Source organism: Puntigrus tetrazona, chromosome 16, assembly GCF_018831695.1.
Source record: "Puntigrus tetrazona isolate hp1 chromosome 16, ASM1883169v1, whole genome shotgun sequence".
NCBI classification, from domain to species: Eukaryota; Metazoa; Chordata; class Actinopteri; order Cypriniformes; family Cyprinidae; genus Puntigrus; species Puntigrus tetrazona.
In genome coordinates, this window is record NC_056714.1 from 5704046 (window position 1) to 5724165 (window position 20120).

The window sequence follows — 20120 nt, forward strand, 5'->3', positions numbered from 1 at the left end:
GACCTTCAAGAGCTCTTCTAAACGAATTAAAGAGCAGACGTGACTCTGCTGTTTTAACATCTGAAAACAGTTTTAAGAAGAGGCTAGATCACGATTATTAAGCGCTATTGTAAAAGATCCATTTCGATTGTAAAAGTAGCCACGTGTGTCTCGTACGTTTCAGTTCAAGACGATGAAGCCAGACGAGTACCAGCTGATGCTGAGGAACCTCCAGCTGCATTACCAGGACTTCCTGAAAGACAGCCAGGACTCCGAGCTCTTCGATGCCAACGACAGCATGCAGATCGAGAGGGACTACAAGGAGACCGTGCAGCATTACGACAGCCTGCTCCGCACCCTGGAGAAAGGTACGGACACATTACTGACGACGCCAGAGACTCACACATGAGGGTGGCCTTTCTGTTGATGTCGGGTAACTGTTGAATTCACGTTTCAGGAGCAGCTGTCAGAGCGCAGGGTGAGTTCGTTATCGTGGATGAGCCGCTCTAGGATGGAAAAACATGTAGTGTCGGCTTGTGTCGCCGTTTGTTTCCTGTGCTCATCTCTACAGAGTGTGCATGTGCCGAAACATTCAACACAGTCGTATCATAGTCGTATAGCTGGGCAAACTGTAGTTTTCACTTAGATGACAAAACATATTTTTTAAATTGCGCTAATGTCACTTTTTTGTATGTATGTGAGCCAGGAGCACAGAAACAATCTTAATTTTATGAGTCAGAATTATAGATTTTTCTTTTATGCAAAAAATCGTTAGGATAATAAGAAAAAAATATATTCCATGAAGATATTTTGTACTTTTCCTATTTTTAATATATCACAACTTAGTTTTTGAGTAGCAATATGCATTGCTGAGGACATCTGGACAACATCTGGACAACTTTAAAGTTATTTTCTCAATATTTCCTAATATTGTCCTATCCTAACAAACCATACATCAATGGAAACATTTTTACAAAATTGACCCATATGAGCTATTTTATTGAAGTTGTCTATATTCTGTGTAGTATTTTGCATCATGGTAGTGCTTGTTGTATATTTTACTGGTATAAGCTGTAAGGGTTCCTTGAAATATGCCTCATTTTCTTCTTGCACATTAAATGTTTGTCTTTTTTTTTTCTTTTGATTTTGGGATGAAATGTGAGCCACTAACACAGACGGAATGTGTGTGAAGTGTCATGAATGCTGGCTGCAGCAGACAGATAAATGGAGAAATAAACCCCCTTTGGTGTTGTTAGAAAAGTGTAATAACAAATCTTTTCTTGTTTAAAGGGAGCAGGATGAATCCATATGCAAGTCATACATCACCCAAATCAAAACCTGCGGCTGCAGATCGAAGACTGCGAGTCTCGTGACAGTGGCCCGTATCCGCAGCCAGTGGATAAAGATGCTCTCAGAGACTGCCTGCAGAAGACCGCTGATCAGAGAGTATGCCACAAAACCCTCCTTATTTACAATCACAATTTATGAACATTAACATTTTTTGCTTTGCGATATCATTTTTGTGCCATTTAAGCACATTTGACTGAGATGATACATGTTTTTCATTGCGATTTATTGTGATTATTGTAATGCTTATTGCTGTAACACAATCTAAAATACAACAATATTAGATATCAATAAATTAGAGTGATTAGATTTTACCTCAAGTTACAGTATTGAAATTTGTGCTTAAATGTCTCACGATATAATCAGTGTTATTTTAGTGTTTTTACTATTACAGTTTTATTAATATTTTTATTAATATTTCGAATCATATTTCCATTTTCATTTTGTTAAAATTATAGTAATTTTGTTGGGTTTTGCCACTGTCTATAGAGATTTTAGATGTTTTTATTTGAGTTTTAGTCATTTTTACCTTTAAACTAAAAAATTAAACTAAAAATGAAAATATTATATTGAAAATAATATATATATATATTTTTTTTTTTTTTTTTTTTTTGATCAGTTTATATTTATTTTATTCCAAGCAACAATTTTAGTTTTAACAGTATGAGTTTTAGTTGTAATTAACATTACCTCTGAATATAATTCTATATTTTGATTATGATATGAATTATGACCATGTTCTTTGTGGTGTTTAACCAAATGAATCCTTGTGTTTTTGGTTTCTGTCTCAAACAGAAAGTGCAGATAGAGCTGGACGGAATTAAGAAGAACCTGGACCGAGTGTCTCAGAAAGCTGAGGAGGTGCTGTCCTCTCCAGAGCAGTCCAGCTCTCCAGTCCTGCGCTCGGAGCTGGACATCGCCCTGCAGAAGATGGACCAAACCTACAACCTGTCCTCCATCTACCTGGAGAAGCACGGAGCGCTCTCACCTGTGCACAGCAAATCTACTGCCGCTTGTCCTTCATGCTCTTATTCATTTTATGTGCTAAAAATCCTAATCATTTGATTCTTTTTTTTTTTTTTTGTAGACTGAAGACAATAGAGGTTGTGATCCGAACACGCAGGGGACAGAAGATGTGGTGAAGAAATATGAGAACCGCTCTGCGTGAGGTTCACACGGTCCCACAAACGTCCAGGAGGTGGAGAACTACTGCTCCGAGCTCAAGGTAATGCTTGAAGCTTTGTTTTCTATAATGCTAGCATTATGTACAAAGATGTAGGTCAGTGGTTCTCATCCTTTAGGCCCTCCGTTGTCCACAAAAATGTTCCTGACATTTCTAGTTAAATTAAATTTGAGCATTTCCGAGGTTTTAAGAGCTGAATGTTCTTTGAGGATCCTGATCTTTTAACCAATTAATTTATGTGATGTTTCCAGTTGTTTGTGGTTTACTGGACAAGCATAAAGGGTAGGGATTAAAAAAAAGTGTACTCACAATTTACCTTAAATGACATTTAGTGCTTGGCATAAATACAAAATGTATATTCTTTATAAAAATGTCTATGGAGCCAGCTTTAGAAATCCTTTAACACTTTTAAAATGAGGCTTCCTCATATAGCCTAATTTTAGCTGCTATTTTAGTAATTAAAATAATCTCAGTTTTGTTTTATCGTATTTTAATGCTTGTTTTGTAGTATTTTATAATAAAGAAAGCATTCAAGTCTCTTTAGAACCACTGATGTAGATGTATGAGTAAGACAAATTAGTGTAAAACTGTGTTTAAAAGGCTGAGCTTAGAAGATATTAATGGTTAAATGTACTATATCTCCGACACTGAATGCAAGTGCAAAAATAATGACTGTTGTTCAACAGGTTTCCCACTCTGCCATTGGTTTGGTGAACAGTCATTTTATTTTATTACACATAGCTTAATTTCTGAACTTATTTGTCTTGGATTACTTGAGTTGTTACTGATATGGAAATCAAGTCGACAGTTCCATTAGAAATATATTTACTGACGTGTTTAGTACTTATTTTACCTGCTGTACCTGCTAGTCTACTGTTGCTGCATAATGCCATTGTTACAACAAATTTGGGATTAAGGCAACTTGTTCTCTTGTGTTCAGCGTTATGCGTTTCAGCGTGCATGCGCAGAAACCCAGCGGCCCGTGTTTGATGACATGGAGAGCGAGCTGTCCAAGGCCCACGGCGGTCAGCCAGCGCATGGCTCAGGTTCACAGCGAGCGGGACGCAGAGCTAGATCACTACCGGCAGCTCCTGGGCAGCCTGCAGGACCGCTGGCGCGCCGTCTCGCTCAGATCGACCTCCGGCAGCGTGAGCTGGAGCAGCTGGGCCGGCAGCTGGGCTACTACAGAGAGCTACGACTGGCTCATCCGCTGGATCGCAGACGCCAAGCAGCGGCAGGAGAAGATCCAGGCCGTGCCCATCATCGACAGCAAGACGCTCAAAGAGCAGCTGGCTCCAGGAGAAGGTACTGAACTTAACCCTGGGTTAACAGATAGTGAATTCTTCGTGCTTTTTTAGCGATCATCTAAGTTGCCTATCCAATAGGGATGGGACAATACATCGGTGCATCGCAAATCGTGAAATTTTTCAGCATCGATTAAGACATTTTACGAATGCATTATATTCAGCGCCGTGCTCGGCTTGGTTCCAAATCGTTACACCTAAAATCGATCCACAATCGATGTATTGTCCCAGCCCTACTATCCAAAGGTAGACAGCATTAATGCTATGACAAGTTATACCCAACACCAACTTATTAAATGCCTCACTTTATGTCATCAGATATTTATCATTAAGCTCGTTTCAGTTTCAATTACAAATTTCAAAGAACCAGTGACATCAAATATAGTAAATAAAGTATTATTTTGTGTAGTATGTGACAGAGGTTGATTTAAGTGACTGAATTTATACAGAAAGAGAACAAGTTATAGAAATGGAAAAATATTCAGAATAATATTAATTTAAGTGCATTAGTTGTCTGACATACATTGCGATGAGATTATTTTTGTTAACCTGCTGCAAAGGTATAATATGCAGGGTTTTTTTTTCAAAGAAACTGCTTGAAGAGATTGAGAAAAACAAAGAGAAAGTTGATGAATGCCAGAAGTACGCCAAAGCTTACATCGATACCATTAAGGTAAGACAGTTCAATAAGAGAGAGTGTACACACTTATTTATTATCTATCTACAGTTTGCGGTTGGAGTGCTACAGTCTTCATTTTTTTTCCAGGACTATGAACTTCAGTTGGTTGCCTACAAAGCTCAGGTCGAACCTCTGACTTCTCCTTTGAAGAAAACCAAGATGGAGTCTGCCTCTGATAACATCATTCAAGAGGTTAGCAAGAGCTCAGATCACTTCTTACACATTTGCATTATTTGTAGGGATGTTCATGTATGGTCATTTTCCAAATCAAAGCGATCATATATACTTGAGTGAGCAGAGCACATGAGTGTCATTATTTAGTAGTTTAAAAAGCACTTAGGGAGCGAGGTAATTTCCTCATCGTCTTCAGATAATGACAACTGTTGCAAATAAACATGAATTTTATATTTTAAATTATGCTAATATAATAAGACGCTTTTTATATATATATAAAAATGTAAATAAATGAACACACATCATGCTGCATTCGTTGTCACGGGAACAACCCAGCCGTAGATCTGTGTTCCTAACAACTTTGATTTAAATGTTTTGTAATTTTCCAATATTCTGTGTGTTTTCTGTAGTATGTCACTCTGAGAACCCGCTATAGTGAACTGATGACGCTGACCAGTCAGTACATCAAGTTCATCACAGACATATGCTGTGGCGCGCGAGGGGACGAGGAGGTGCGTGACATCAGGGGACCCTGTTCATACCAAACTAATCCAACACCTAACATTAACCAACCCAACCAACCACTCATCAGAAAAAAACATCTAGATATAATTCATGTATGGTTGACTCGACATGTCATTTTGGGCACAAATAAAATTATTTCCAATAGTATCCTAGCTATAGGAATCAGAAATAGATATATGTGACAGGTAGAACACATTTGAATACATCCTCTGCTAATCATGCAATATAAAGGATTAATAATCACTTTATCTGTTAAGGGCTATTTATTTTATTTTTATTTTTTTTTGCAAAAATATAAGAAAGAAATAGCTTATGATGATTAATTTGCAAATACATATTTTAACAGAACAGTAAATGTTATAAAAATCAGACAGTATCTCATACACAAGAGCATGTCATATGAGGCCCAACTTTCCTATATACTTTTCTCTTTTCTCACTACTGTATGTCTTTCAAACCCTAACCTTTGATTTCTTTGCTTCTCTTAACTGCTTGCCAGTGCTTTGTCTTGATGATTGCTTGAACTTTTTTGGGCTCTAAAGAGGTAAAACTTTTTTATTATGCTATAGTAGTTTCATACCAATATTCCAGTATCCTTCTTCATGAATATTCAGCATTTTCTTTCATCAAGCTTTTTTGATTTACCCTTTCTAGTAAACGTTATGATACTTTTGTTCATTGTAGTTTTCTGATTCTCATTGCTCATATGGTAGATTAAAAATTATTTATTTTTAATGACCTTAAACGGTCTCCACAATACCTCAATAACTTAATAACTTCATATACATAGCTTAAATGTAATAAGTAGTAAGTAGCTGCAATTAACACAATTACGTTTATATTTAATATATTTGTGTATTTTAATTATTTTGTTGTAATACTGTATATGTGTAAATAATCTTATTTGAGAATCAGATTCCTACTTTCCTTTTTTATATTTTAATGTTTTTTAGATAATTTTCTTTTCTGTGGATAAGGACCTGCTTGTCTGCCTGAATCATTTCTTTTAACACTTGTAGTTCATTTTGCATTGCTAACTACAGTACTTGCTTGCACTGTGAGTATTTAGTTGTTCTGTTTTTCTCACCATTTTTCAGGCCACCAAATCAAGTTCTTATACTTAACAATGATAAATCTTTAGGAAGGCAGAATTGTTTTGACACACTAGAAGTTTGTATTAATTGAGTACTCAGTTTTCATCCAGACATTTAGTTTATAGCAACAGCATATTGAATAGACTATACATTCTATTCCAGAGATTTTGCTTTTAAATCACTTTGTTTAACTGGAATGCAGTAAAATGTTTTCATAATGCAATTGTTTTTGCATGTTGTGAGAGTGTAGTGTTATAAACCAATGTCTTGTGTCTCCATACATTAATTATATCATCTTGCCATGATCCAAATGATTGCATATGATTTTTCACTGTTAATTTATCTTAACCCCGTTTGTCATGATTGCATCCAAGCCTGTCTTTCTTTGAGCCAAATAATCACTTTAACACTTAAAGAATTAGTTCACTGAAAATGCAAACTTCTTTCATCATTTGCTCATCCTCATGTTATTCCAAACCCTAAATGTCTTGCTTCCATGGAACATAAAAGGAACATTCAATAATGAATTGGATCTGACGCTATCAAACTTCAAAAGTGATCAAACAGTCCTCCACAAATTTTTTTTTTAAGATATTCAATTAGGTTAAAATGTATTCTGTAAAACATATTCTAGTGAATAGCAACTTGCTGATTGATGATCTGCACCTCAAACAAAGCTAGCATCATCATCTTTATTACATTTGACAGTTCTGCTGTTATCATTTACTTATTATTTTTAAAAAGTGGCAGAGATACATCATATGCATGTATATATGTGTGTGTGTTCGTATCCCACACATCACCTTTTGTGTTCCATAGAAGAAAGTAAAAAAATTGTCAGTACAGTTTTGGAATGACAGGGTGAGTAAATAATAACAGAATTTTCATTTTTGGGTAAACTTCTCCTTTAACACCTGGTCATGCTTTATCTTAATCATGATTTTCTTTACGATTTACTTCCACTAATACAGAAAGCTGCTGAGAAACTTAAAGCAGAAGAGAGGAAAAAAATGGCTGAGATGCAGGCAGAGTTAGAGAAACAGAAGCAGCTAGCTGAAGCTCATGCCAAGGCCATTGCCAAAGCTGAAAAAGAGGCACAAGAGCTCAAGCTCATGATGCAAGAGGAGGTTAGCAAACGAGAGATTGTTGCTGTGGATGCTGAAAGACAAAAACAGTACATCCAGTTAGAGCTGCATGAGCTCAAAACCTCTCAGAACAACAGATCAAATCAAAGAGTCAACAAGTGGAGGATGCTCTGCTAAGCCGGTCCAAAATAGAGGAAGAGATCCGCATCATAAGACTTCAGCTGGAAACTACAGTGAAGCAAAAGTCAACTGCAGAGGATGAGCTCAGACAGCTTAGAGACAAGGCTGCAGAGGCGGAGAGACTTCGCAAAGCTGCTCAGGAAGAGGCTGAGAAACTTCGCAAGCAGGTTAACGAGAGACCCAGAAGAAGCGGGTGGCAGAGGAAGAGTTGAAGCTGAAGTTTGAAGCAGAGAAAGAGGCTGCCAGACAGAAGCAGAAAGCCCTGGATGACCTTGGGAAACTCAAGATGCAGGCCGAGGAGGCAGAAAGACACATGAAGCAGGCTGAGATCGAAAAAGACAGACAAATCAAGCTCGCTCAAGACGCAGCTCAGAAAAGTGCCGCTGCTGAGCTGCAAAGTAAGCGTATGTCCTTTGTTGAGAAGACCTCTAAACTTGAGGAATCGCTCAGAGAAAAGCATGGAACTGTCATGCAACTGCAGGAGGAGGCAGAACGCCTCAAGAAGCAACAGGAAGAGGCAGACAAAGCAAGAGAGGAGGCTGAGAAGGAGCTTGAAAAGTGGAGGCAAAAAGCCAATGAGGCCCTTCGTCTAAGGCTCCAGGCAGAGGAAGAAGCCCACAAAAAGAGTCTTGCACAGGAAGATGCTGAAAAACAAAAAGACGAAGCTGAGCGTGAGGCCAAAAAACGAGCCAAAGCTGAAGAGTCTGCCCTCAAACAGAAAGACATGGCTGAGCAAGAGCTGGAGAGGCAGAGGAAGCTTGCAGAAAGCACAGCGCAACAGAAGCTTTCTGCAGAGCAAGAGCTGATCCGCTTGAGAGCTGATTTTGATCATGCCGAGCAACAGAGATCACTGCTCGACGATGAACTGTACCGTCTTAAGAATGAGGTTAGTGCTGCAGAGCAGCAGAGAAAGCAGCTTGAAGATGAGCTTTCTAAAGTTAGAAGTGAAATGGACATACTTTTGCAGCTGAAGTCTAAAGCTGAAAAGGACAGCATGTCCACCACCGAAAAAAGAGTAAACAACTCCTGGAAGCAGAAGCTGCTAAACTGAGGATCTTGCAGATGAAGCAGCCAAACTCCGTGCCATTGCTGAAGAGGCAAAAGGCAGAGGCAGGTAGCTGAGGAAGAAGCAGCGAGACAGAGAGCGAAGCTGAGAGAATACTCAAAGAGAAACTTGCTGCCATTAATGAGGCCACTCGCTTGAAAACAGAAGCAGAGATAGCTCTAAAAGAAAAAGAGGCCGAAAATGAACGCCTGAGAAGGAAAGCTGAGGATGAGGCTTACCAGAGAAAAGCTCTTGAAGATCAGGCAAGCCAGCACAAGCAAGACATTGATCAGAAGATTGAACAGCTCAAGAAGTCCTCTGAAATGGAACTAGACAGACAGAAATCAATTGTGGATGAAACTCTTAAACAGAAACGAATAGTTGAGGAGGAGATTCAGTATCTTGAAAGTGAACTTTGAGAAGGCTTCATCCGGCAAGCTTGATTTGGAGCTTGAACTGAATAAGCTGAAAGAACATTGCAGAGGAAACACAACAAAGCAAACTGCGAGCTGAGGAGGAAGCTGAGAAACTGCGCAAGCTTGCCCTTGAGGAAGAAAAACAGAAGAAGGAGGCTGAAGAAAACTGAAAAGATTACTGCTGCAGAGCAGGAGGCAGCTCTGACAGCGCCAGGCTGCTCAAGATGAAGTTGAGCGTCTCAAAAGAAAGCAGATGAGGCCAGAAAGCAAAAGAAGATGCTGACAAAGAAGCTGAAAGGCAAATACATGCTGCCCAAGAAGCTGCTGAGAAAGCAATTACAGCTGAACAGCAAGTTCAAAGTGTTCTTGTTCAGCAGAAAGAGGACAGCTTGGTACAGAAAAGGCTCAAGGAAGAGTTTGAAAAGCCAAAAGCTTGCAAGTAAGAAGCAGGAAAGGCCAAAGATAAGGCAGAAAAAGAGGCTGCCCTGCTCCGCCAACAAGCAGAAGATGCAGAGCGTCAGCGTCAGGCCGCTGAGGTTGAGGCAGCCAATCAGGCCAAAGCCCAAGAGGCTGCTGAGAGGCTCAGAAAAGAGGCAGAGCTAGAGGCAGAAAAAGCGTGCCCAGGCAGAGGCAGCAGCGCTGAAACAGAAACAGCTGGCTGATGAGGAGATGGCTAGGCACAAGACACTTGCAGAGCAAACACTTAAGCAGAAATCTCAGGTTGAGCAAGAGCTTGCTAAAGTGAAACTGCGGTTGGATGACACTGACAAACAGAAGACTCTCCTGGATGATGAGCTTCATCGCCTGAAGGATGAGGTTGGTGACGCCGTTAAACAGAAAGCCCAGGTAGAGGAGGAACTGTTCAAAGTCAAGATTCAAATGGAGGAGCTCATTAAACTCAAGCTTAGAATTGAAGAGGAGAACCAACGCCTCATCCAGAAGGACAAAGATAATACTCAAAAGTTCTTGGCTGAGGAGGCTGAGAACATGAAAAAGCTTGCAGAAGATGCAGCTAGGCTTAGTATAGAGGCCCAGGAGACTGCTCGCATGAGACACATTGCAGAGACTGACCTTGCTGAACAAAGAGCACTTGCTGAAAAGATGCTTAAAGAAAAGATGCAAGCCATTCAGGAAGCCTCTAGACTTAAAGCAGAGGCAGAAATGCTACAGAGGCAGAAAGACCTTGCCCAAGAGCAAGCTCAAAAGCTACTTGAAGACAACCAACTGATGCAGCAACGACTGGAGGAGGAAACCGAGGGCTTCCAAAAATCATTGGAGGCTGAGCGCAGAAGACAGTTGGAGATAACAGCAGAGGCAGAGAAACTTAGACTTCAGGTGTCCCGGCTCAGTGATGCCCAGTCAAGAGCTGAGGAGGAAGCCAAGAAATTCAGGAAGCAGGCAGATGAGATAAGTGCCCGACTTCATGACACAGAGCTTGCTACCAAAGAGAAAATGACAATTGTTGAAACACTGGAAATACAGAGATTAAGCAGTAACAAAGAAGCCGATGACTTGCGCAAATCCATTACTGATCTTGAGAAAGAGAAGGCAAAATTGAAAAAAGAGGCTGAAGAGTTACAGAAAAAGTCCAAAGAGGTATTGTGTGAAAGATGGCATAAATTGCTGCTCATGTCATTGTTAACCCTCTCTCCGAAAACTAACATTGCTTTAAAACAGCTTTTTGTTACAATTGTTCCAATCTTTGATTATATTCCCTATTGATTTCTCATTAATCTTAAAATTGTATATTTCCATCATTGAAAATTATTTGTCTTTCGTTGTTAGTGTTATTAGTGTTTTGGCGTTTTTACATTGTTTTAACTTTGTTTATTGTTTCTTCTTTTATAGATGGCGAATGCTCAGCAAGAACAAATTAAACAGGAGAAAACAATTCTCCAACAGACATTTTTGTCAGAAAAGGAGATGCTGTTGAAGAAGGAAAAACAAATTGAGGATGAAAAGAAGAAGTTAGAGAGCCAATTTGAAGAAGAGGTCAAAAGTCAAAAGCCCTTAAGGATGAGCAGGAACGACAAAGAAAACAAATGGAGGATGAAAAGATGAAACTGAAGGCAACTATGAATGCTGCTCTGATCAAACAGAAAGAGGCCGAACAAGAGATGCTCATTAAGCAGAAAGAGATGCAAGAAATTGAGAGGAAAAGGCTTGAACAAGAGAGGGTTCTTGCTGAAGAAAACCAGAAACTACGTGAGAAACTTCAGCAGATGGAGGTTGCTCAAAAATCACCCAGGAGATTCACATCCAGACAGAATGCAAAAAGTCCTTAATGGTCAAAGTATTACTGATGAGGTTGACAGCACACATGGTTTCTCTCCATTATCCTTCGATGGCATTCGTGAGAAGGTCCCTGCAAGTAGACTTTTGAAGTAGGACTTTTAAGCAAATCGGATTATGATAAGCTTCAGAACGGTGAAACCACAGTCGAAGAACTTAGCAAGACAGACAAACTTAAAACAGTTCTTCAGGGCAAAAACTGCATTGGTGGCCTGCTTGTGCATCCAAATCAAAAAATGCCCATCTATCAAGCTGTCAAGGAGAAGAAGATTGCTCCTGGGACAGGGCTAGTGCTGCTGGAGGCACAGGCTGCTTCTGGATACATAATAGACCCAGTTCAAAGCAAGAAACTCTCTGTCAATGAAGCAGTTAAAGAAGGTTTAATTGGACCTGAACTTCACAACAAGATGTTGTCTGCAGAGAGAGCTGTCACTGGCTACAAGGATCCATACACAGAGGCAAAGATCTCCCTCTTTGAAGCTATGAAGAAGGGTCTCATTGGGAGGATCATGCCATCAGGTTGCTTGAGGCTCAGATAGCAACAGGTGGCATTATTGATCCAGTCAATAGTCACCGTGTGCCAAATGAAATAGCTTATAAGCAGGGTCAGTTTGATGCAGCCACCAATAAAGTCCTACAAAATCCAACCGATGATGTCAAAGGATTTTATGATCCAAACACCCAAGAAAATCTGATGTACCAACAACTACTAGAAAGGTGTGTCAGTGATCCAGGGACAGGAATTCTTCTTTTGCCAATTTCTGAGGAGGCTGCTCAAAATGCCAGGATATTCACAGACGAGGAAACAAGAGATGTTTTGACAAGACAACTGTGTCTGTGCCATTTGGCCGTTTAAAAGGAAAGACTGTGACCATATGGGAGATTATAAACTCAGAGTACTTCACTGAAGACCAGAAAAGATCTTATCCGCCAGTACAAAACGGGAAAAATTACAGTTGAAAAGATCATCAAAATTGTCCTAACGGTGGCAGAGGAAAAAGAGAAAAAGAATGAGCTTGCATTTGATGGTCTGAGAGCACCTGTACCTGCTTCAAAACTTCTTGAAACAAAAGTTATTGACAAAGACCTCTATAACAAATTGCAGAAAGGACAACTTCTGGTAAAAGACGTGTCTGAGATGGAGCATGTGCGCAATGCCTTAAAGGGCACTAACTGCATTGCTGGAGTAATTATTGACTCAACCAAACAAACAATGTCATTTTATGATGCCATGAAAAGAGACATGATGAGACCTGGGCCTGCTCTAAATCTCTTGGAAGCGCAAGCTGCCACTGGATATGTCGTAGATCCTGTTAAAAACCAAAAACTTACTGTAGATGAAGCTGTCAAGGCAGGTGTTGTAGGTCCAGAACTTCATGAAAAACTACTGTCTGCAGAGAGCTGTCACAGGCTATAAAGATCCTTACACTGGAAAAACTATTTCTCTGTTTGAGGCTATGAAGAAAGATCTGATCATGAAGGAACAAGGAATCCGACTGCTTGACGCTGCTTCGCAACCCGGAGGCATCATTGATCCCGTTCAAAGTCACCGTATTCCACATGACATTTCCTGCGCAAAGGGCTGCTTTGATGATGCAACCCAAAAGTTTTTGAGCAGCCAAAGTGATGAAGTTAAGGGATACTTTGACCCAAACACTCAGGAATATCTGACATATCCACAGCTATATAAACGTTGTGTCACTGACAAAAAGACTGGTTTTCAGCTTCTGCCTTTGTCTGAACAAGCGATCAATGCCAAAGAGGAGATGAAGTACACTGATGCCCAGACCAAGGATGCAATGACTCAGGCAACTGTTGAACTTCAAAGTGGACCGTTCAAAGGGAGAAAAATTACCTTATGGGAGCTCATTAACTTTGACTATATCACTGAAGAGCAAAGGCTTGACCTAATAAGACAATACAGATCTGGGAAAATGACAATTGAGAAGATTATAAAGATTTTAATTGAAATTGTTACCAAGACAGAGGCCAAGAAGCAAGAAGAGGGCTGCTTTAAGGACTTAGGGCACCAGTTCCAGCTAAGTCATTATTTGACTCCAAAATCATTGATAAGTCTACCTTTGATTTGCTCGAACAAGGTAAAAAGTCTCCAAAGGAGGTCAGCAAAAATGCATCAGTCAACAAGTATCTTCAAGGCTCTGAGAGCATTGCTGGAGTTTACCTTGAGCCTACAAAAGAGAAAATTAGCATCTATCAAGCAATGAAAAGGAAATTCCTCAGACAGAACACAGGTATTTCCTTGCTTGAAGCTCAAGCTGCCACAGGATTTATTGTGGATCCATCAAGAAATGAATGTCTCACTGTGGATGATGCTGTTAAAGCAGGTCTTGTTGGCCCAGAGCTTCATGAGAAACTTCTCTCTGCTGAAAAAGCCGTCACTGGATATAAAGACCCATTCACGGGCAATAAGATCTCCCTATATCAAGCTATGGACAAAGACCTCATCCCCAAAGAACATGCTATGCCTCTCTTGGAGGCGCAAACTGGCATCTGGTGGAATTATTGATCCAGTAAACAGTCATCGCATTCCTGTTGAAAACGCAATCCAGCGTGGGTATGTTACCAAACAGCTGGCCAGCAGCATCGCTGAAAGCAAGTACTTCTCTGACCCTGCATCTGATGAGAGTGTATCATACAAACAGTTGAAAGACAAGTGCATGACAGATTCCAATACAGGCTTACATCTACTGAAGCTCTCCAAACCACAGGCCCCAACAGTTGTGGAGAAGACATACCTTTACAGTGAAGAACAAACCCAGAGTGATCTATCCAATACCCAGATTGACCTACCTATCGAAGGTCAGGGCTCTATGTCTCTCTGGGATGTCATGAATTCAAATCTAATACCTGAGGATCAGAGGGCTCGGCTTCTAGAAGAATATCGTTCTGGCAATTTAACAAAGGAACGAATGATTATCATTATAATTGAGATTCTGGAGCAGAGAAAATAATTACAGGGGGGCACCCAGACTGGGAGCACAAGAAGACGTCAAATCACTATTGAAGATCTTTTACAATGCTCGTATCATCGACCTTGAGACTTACAACCTGCTAAAGAAAGAGAATAAGACTATGCGTGATGTAATGGAGTTGCAAAGTGTTAAGCAGTATTTGTATGGAACTGGCAGTGTTGCTGGTGTGGTGACTGATTCAAATGCCAAGATGAGCATTTATCAAGCAATGAAGAGAGCTGATGAAGCCAGACATTGCAATGGCCTCTTGGAGGCTCAAGCAGCCACTGGATTTATAATTGATCCTGTCAGAAATGAAATGCTCACTGTAGATGAAGCAGTGCGTAAAGGCGTAGTGGGCCCAGAACTTCATGATAAGCTCCTGTCTGCAGAGAGAGCAGTCACTGGCTATAAGGACCCATATAGTGGAAAGGTTATCTCCCTCTTCCAAGCAATGAAAAAGGACCTTGTCCCAGAGGACTATGCCCTAAAACTTCTTGAAGCTCAAACAGCAACAGGTGGCATCATTGATCCAGAATATAACTTCCACTTGCCAACAGAGATTGCCACACAACGTGGATATATTAACAAAGAGATAAATGAAAAGCTCTCCGATGAGGTTAAAGGATACGTCGACCCATTGACTGATGAAAAGTTTCATATTCTCAGCTTCTGAAAAGATGCAAGGTAGACAAAGATGGGCAATATTTGTTGTCTCTAGGAGACAAAAGACTGCTCTTCAAAGGTCTCAGAAAAGAAATAACAATAGAAGAGTTATTCGCTCAAAAATCATAGACTTAACAAACAGTCAGCAAGCTTAATGAGGGACTACTAACGGTGGAGGAGGTGAGCGATAGCTTGCGAAAATATCTTGAAGGCTCAAGCTGTATTGCTGGTGTGTTTGTGGAGTCTACTAAAGACAGACTATCTATCTACCAAGCCATGAAAAAGAATATGATTAGGCCAGGCACTGCTTTTGAGTTGCTGGAAGCCCAAGCAGCCACAGGTTATATCATTGACCCTATTAAGAACCTCAAGTTAACTGTAAATGAAGCAGTCAAGATGGGAATCGTCGGTCCAGAGTTCAAAGACAAGCTCCTGTCTGCTGAGAGAGGGCTGTGACTGGCTATAGAGATCCATATACAGGCAAAATGATTTCACTGTTTCAGGCCATGAAAAAGGGCCTGATTTTGAGAGACCATGGATTGCCGTCTTCTTGAGGCCCAGATTGCTACTGGAGGAATCATTGACCCTGAGCAGAGTCACCGACTGCCAGTTGAAGTGGCTTACAACCGAGGCTTTTTTCGATGAGGAGATGAATGAGATCCTCAGTGACCCATCGGATGACACAAAGGGCTTCTTTGACCCAAACACAGAGGAGAATCTTACCTACCTGCAACTGATGGACAGGTGCATTGTTGACCCAGACACAGGTCTTGTGCTCTTGCTCCTTAAAGAAAAGCGTGAGAGAAAGACTTCTTCTAAATCCTCTGTTACGCAAGCGCAGAAGTAGTCATTGTTGATCCTGACTCAGGCAAAGAGATGTCTGTGTATGAAGCCTACCGCAAAGGACTAATTGACCATCAGACTTACATTGAACTTTCAGAGCAGGAATGTGAGTGGGAAGAAATCACAATGACATCTTCAGAAGGGGTTGAAAAGTCTATACTCATTGACCGAAGATCAGGTCGCCAGTATGACATTGATGATGCTATCTCAAGAGGTCTTATTGACCAGAGTGCAATTGAGCAGTACCGTGCTGGCACCCTCTCTATCACAGAATTTGCTGATATGTTATCTGGAAACATGAGTGGCTTCACGTTCCTCGCTCCTCCTCTTTTGGATCCACCTCCTCTTTTCCAATGAGCCCCATACCTTCCATCAAAACTCCTGCAACTGTATGGAATGATCCAACTGAGGAGACTGGTCCTGTGGCTGGAATCCTTGATACAGATAGTCTAGAAAAAGTTTCTGTCACTGAAGCCATGCGTAGGAACTTAGTGGATTCTATAACTGGCCAGAGACTGTTGGAGGCACAGGCTTGCACTGGTGGCATAATAGACCCATCTACTGGAGAGAAATTCTCAGTTGCCGGAAGCCACAGAGAAGGGTCTTATTGACAAGATAATGGTTGACAGACTCAACTTGGCCCAGAAAGCTTTCCATGGGTTTGAGGATCCTCGTACAAAAGTCAGAATGTCTGCTGCTCAGGCTCTCAAGAAAGGCTGGCTTTACTATGAGGCAGGGCAACGTTTCCTGGAAGTGCAGTATCTTACTGGTGGTCTAATTGAGCCAGAGGTTGAGGGACGAATCTCCCTTGAGGAGGCGATCAGAAAAGCTGCTATTGATGGCCGTACAGCACAAAAAGCTCAGAGATGTGAGTGCTTACACAAAATACCTTACGTGCCCTAAAACCAAACTGAAGATCTCCTACAAAGATGCCATGGACAGAAGCATGGTTGAGAGGGATCTGGTCTTAGGCTTCTGGAAGCTTCCTCAGTATCCAGTAAAGGTCTTTACAGCCCTTACAATGTCAGTGGTGCTGCATCTGCTTCTGGTTCTCGGTCTGGATCCAGGACAGGCTCTAGGTCAGGTTCAAGAAGAGGCAGCTTTGATGCTACTGGCTCTGGATTCAGCATGAACATCTCCTCATCCTCGTATACTTCCCTCTAGTTACAGCCGCAGATTTTAAAGCCGGACCTTACAACAAACCTACCACATGGTCCTGCAGCTTTCATATTCAATGCTGACTTTATACACTACAGTTACATAAGACACAGAAATAATTCAAAGAAAAAAAAAAGAATCACTTTATTCTGCTTTGCATGTGTTTGGTATAGGAAAATGCATTCCAAAAACTACCAGTATCTGTCTGGCGATGGTTAAGTTCCCATTTTATGTATTTTGGATGCCTGAGAACCATTACCTGGTTATCTTTAATCATACAGTAGTTGTCTAGTTTTGATTTATTTCAGTTCATAAAGATACTGCATATTTTGAAATTGATATTTTTTTCTTTCTTTTTATACTTAATTACATCATCTAAAATCTGAAACGTAAAAAATTCAGCAAATTACATTTTGGAGATTTTTATTTTTTTTTGTCAAACTCTAATTAGACTGTATTTACTTACTATTACATTTCTACATGTTATTTTAGGAAATTCTTTTTGTACTTAAGTTTATTTAAGCATAATGTACCAGAAAAATATACCAAGTTTTACAAAAAAAAAAAAGTCAGTAGACAAAGTGTGGTTGTTTTTACATACTTGTATAGATTTGATAGATGGATATATTAGAGGATGCTAGCCATCATATCAAATAAAAGATGCCGCTGGTTTTAGCAGAATGTAAAAACACTACACCTATGCATTTAACATACATACACACTAAAGGAGGAGCAAGCACTTTGTACAACAGGCCAATTTTAAAGTCCCCTAAAACAAAATGTTATTTTTGTTATGAAAGTCCATTTTACATTTACTGGATCCAGTCCATCTCCAAAGTCCTTTTTAATGCTCCTGACTACCCTATAAAGGAGTCCTCAAGGCCCAGATTTACTCTCAGTCCTCCACTGATGTGATATCCAGTGAAGATTTCAGATGTCTCAGGTGTCTGATCCATACCTCACTCATAACATCTGGGCAGAGCTGGATGAAATGTAGTACTTGTAAGTTGAACTAAATTTACGTATATTGTCGCTGATTCCTAATGAGCACATTGATTTTACTTTTATATATTATTTTCATTGTCTCAACACCTATCAGTCTTTTTTTGTATAAAAATTGAATGCAATACCGTATGTATGCTTCTAAAATGCTAGTGTCTGTTTTGTTGTGTTTTTTTCTCATGAGAGATCATCGGTTACTAGTTATGGACAACTTCTGGAGGTGAATGATGCTCATCAGCAGCCCACATTCTTACACATTCAGGTATTCATTCAAAATTCACCATCTCTCTATTATTTTGCCTTGTATGTACCTACGTTTGATATTTTAGTTTCCCTTCATTCACTGTTTTGTTGCCCTTTTGTCATTTTGTTTAGCTTCACAGTATATTTTCAATGTTGTTTTTAGAGTCTCACTGAGGGTTTCCTCCTTCCATTGCATCTGCCATTTGCATGAAGACACTAGGCAGCTAGGGCTACCTTGAAGTTTGCCTTGGATATCATATCAAGAACTGACACTTTAGTGGACATCAGCTGGGAGCTGGACTTTGGAGTTACACAAAATCATTCAAACACAAGAATTGGATCCATTAAATTGACCTTAATATGGACTTTTATTTAGTTCTATTGCATATATTGATTTTAGCCCCAATATGAGATTTTAATAAAGCACTCAATGCATTAGATACAGTATGCAAACCATCGTACTGCATTGCACATTTACATAATACAAATAAATACAGATTACATCTTTGACTGAATGTATTTAGAGGCTCATTAAGTGTATGGCAATTAATTTTGTTATTTTTACATTTCCTGTGCCACAAAAAAACAGCAACAACGCATTTTGCTCATTTTTTCCTCCTATGTATTTCTTTGCTTGTTTTTATATTAATTGTACTTGATTTTTTCTTTCTTTTGCTTTTGTTTGTTTTTCTTTTTGATGTTGTATATATAAAATATATTTTTGCATGTTTTACTAACTTGCTATAAAGTGTTCTAAAAGATGAAGAATAGATTTTTGAATTTACAATTAAATATATGGAAGATTATATGAGTAAAAGATGTATGAAATACTAACTGGTGGATGAACTTTTTCCTTTAGAAATGCTGGTAATAAAGTGTGAGTTAATAACACTATACTCAAGTGTAAATAAATATATTTTGGAAAAATCAGTTCCAGACTTTGTAGAGTTTGTGTTTATCTTTTATCTTGTTTTTAGTCGAAATCATCATCCATGTCACTATGACATGTAAAAAACAATACATTACACATATTTCTAGCAATCGTATATCTGAATACTTTTACAAAATAAGTAATCGCCAGACTATATATTACATTATACAGACAGGAAGTATGTTGCTAATCAGAGAAACAGTCAGTGTTCTGTGCATGCTGTCCTCTGGTGGTGGGGAAGTGGAATGACGGGTTCAGATGACATTATGTTAAATCTTTAGGATGAAAGACAGAACCCAGAAGGAGACACACTTATGGATGGCCTTCCTTTGTGCCATTACACATCCGACAGCCTCTCTGCTCCTCCTGCATTAACTGTGCCCGTGCATGATGGTGGCTCTGTGGTACGTCTTCAGATCAGCACAAAAAATAGAATTAATCTTCTTAAAGTCGTTTAAAAAGGTTATTTGAAAATGTTTCTTATGCAATCAATAGTTCATTGTGAATGAATCAATAAGCGTGTGTTCGGTTGATGTCCCTGTGTTTCAGGAAGCAGCTGCTCCAAGAAAGAAAGGCAGTGCAATCGGTTGAATTAAACATATAGGCCTAATGTTCATTTTTGCCATTTTATATTTTAATTTAATAATAAACCCCAGTATATTTTCAATTACATTCCACAAAGGCTGTAGGTCATGTCTGGGCTAAAGACTATAGACTCATATTATATTATATTATGAGATGATCATTATGCTTTTCCATTGAATTCATCTTCACAGTGATTGTGATTTACAGGCTTTAACTCATTGATGGAGATTTCACCTAAACTGATGTTATTTACACATTAATATTACTGACATGTTTTAGATGCAAGCTCTGCCAGCTCTCAAAATCCATGATATAACAGCTATGATACACCTGCTGAAAATCCAGCCTAAAGAAACCTTAGATTGATTGTCTGGTCTTACCCGGCTCTCTGAAACTGAGACCAGCAAGACCAGACAA

The 20120-nt window shown here is 39.6% G+C and overlaps 1 protein-coding gene across 1 annotated transcript in view; it reads left to right on the plus strand.

The window, feature by feature from the left end:
• The window catches only part of plecb (plectin b), a 62863-nt gene extending 45076 nt beyond the window's left edge, over positions 1–17787 (plus strand). Inside the window, 48 exon segments of the mRNA XM_043261625.1 lie at positions 164–347; positions 437–457; positions 1269–1313; positions 1316–1425; positions 2122–2297; positions 2414–2517; positions 2520–2551; positions 3465–3527; positions 3529–3619; positions 3622–3700; positions 3702–3797; positions 4387–4486; positions 4580–4684; positions 5077–5178; positions 7257–7488; positions 7491–7718; positions 7721–8559; positions 8562–8601; positions 8604–8648; positions 8651–8692; positions 8695–8993; positions 8995–9069; positions 9071–9177; positions 9179–9215; positions 9217–9284; positions 9286–9619; positions 9621–10607; positions 10860–11004; positions 11007–11253; positions 11255–11385; positions 11388–11801; positions 11804–12127; positions 12130–12223; positions 12225–12698; positions 12700–13316; positions 13319–13806; positions 13808–14335; positions 14337–14928; positions 14931–15382; positions 15385–15483; positions 15485–15574; positions 15576–15782; positions 15785–16096; positions 16099–16368; positions 16370–16639; positions 16641–16734; positions 16737–16942; positions 16944–17787. Coding sequence (XP_043117560.1) covers positions 164–347; positions 437–457; positions 1269–1313; positions 1316–1425; positions 2122–2297; positions 2414–2517; positions 2520–2551; positions 3465–3527; positions 3529–3619; positions 3622–3700; positions 3702–3797; positions 4387–4486; positions 4580–4684; positions 5077–5178; positions 7257–7488; positions 7491–7718; positions 7721–8559; positions 8562–8601; positions 8604–8648; positions 8651–8692; positions 8695–8993; positions 8995–9069; positions 9071–9177; positions 9179–9215; positions 9217–9284; positions 9286–9619; positions 9621–10607; positions 10860–11004; positions 11007–11253; positions 11255–11385; positions 11388–11801; positions 11804–12127; positions 12130–12223; positions 12225–12698; positions 12700–13316; positions 13319–13806; positions 13808–14335; positions 14337–14928; positions 14931–15382; positions 15385–15483; positions 15485–15574; positions 15576–15782; positions 15785–16096; positions 16099–16368; positions 16370–16639; positions 16641–16734; positions 16737–16942; positions 16944–16967 — 10719 coding nt within the window. The 3' untranslated portion in view covers positions 16968–17787.
• Positions 17788–20120: the final 2333 nt, after the last annotated feature.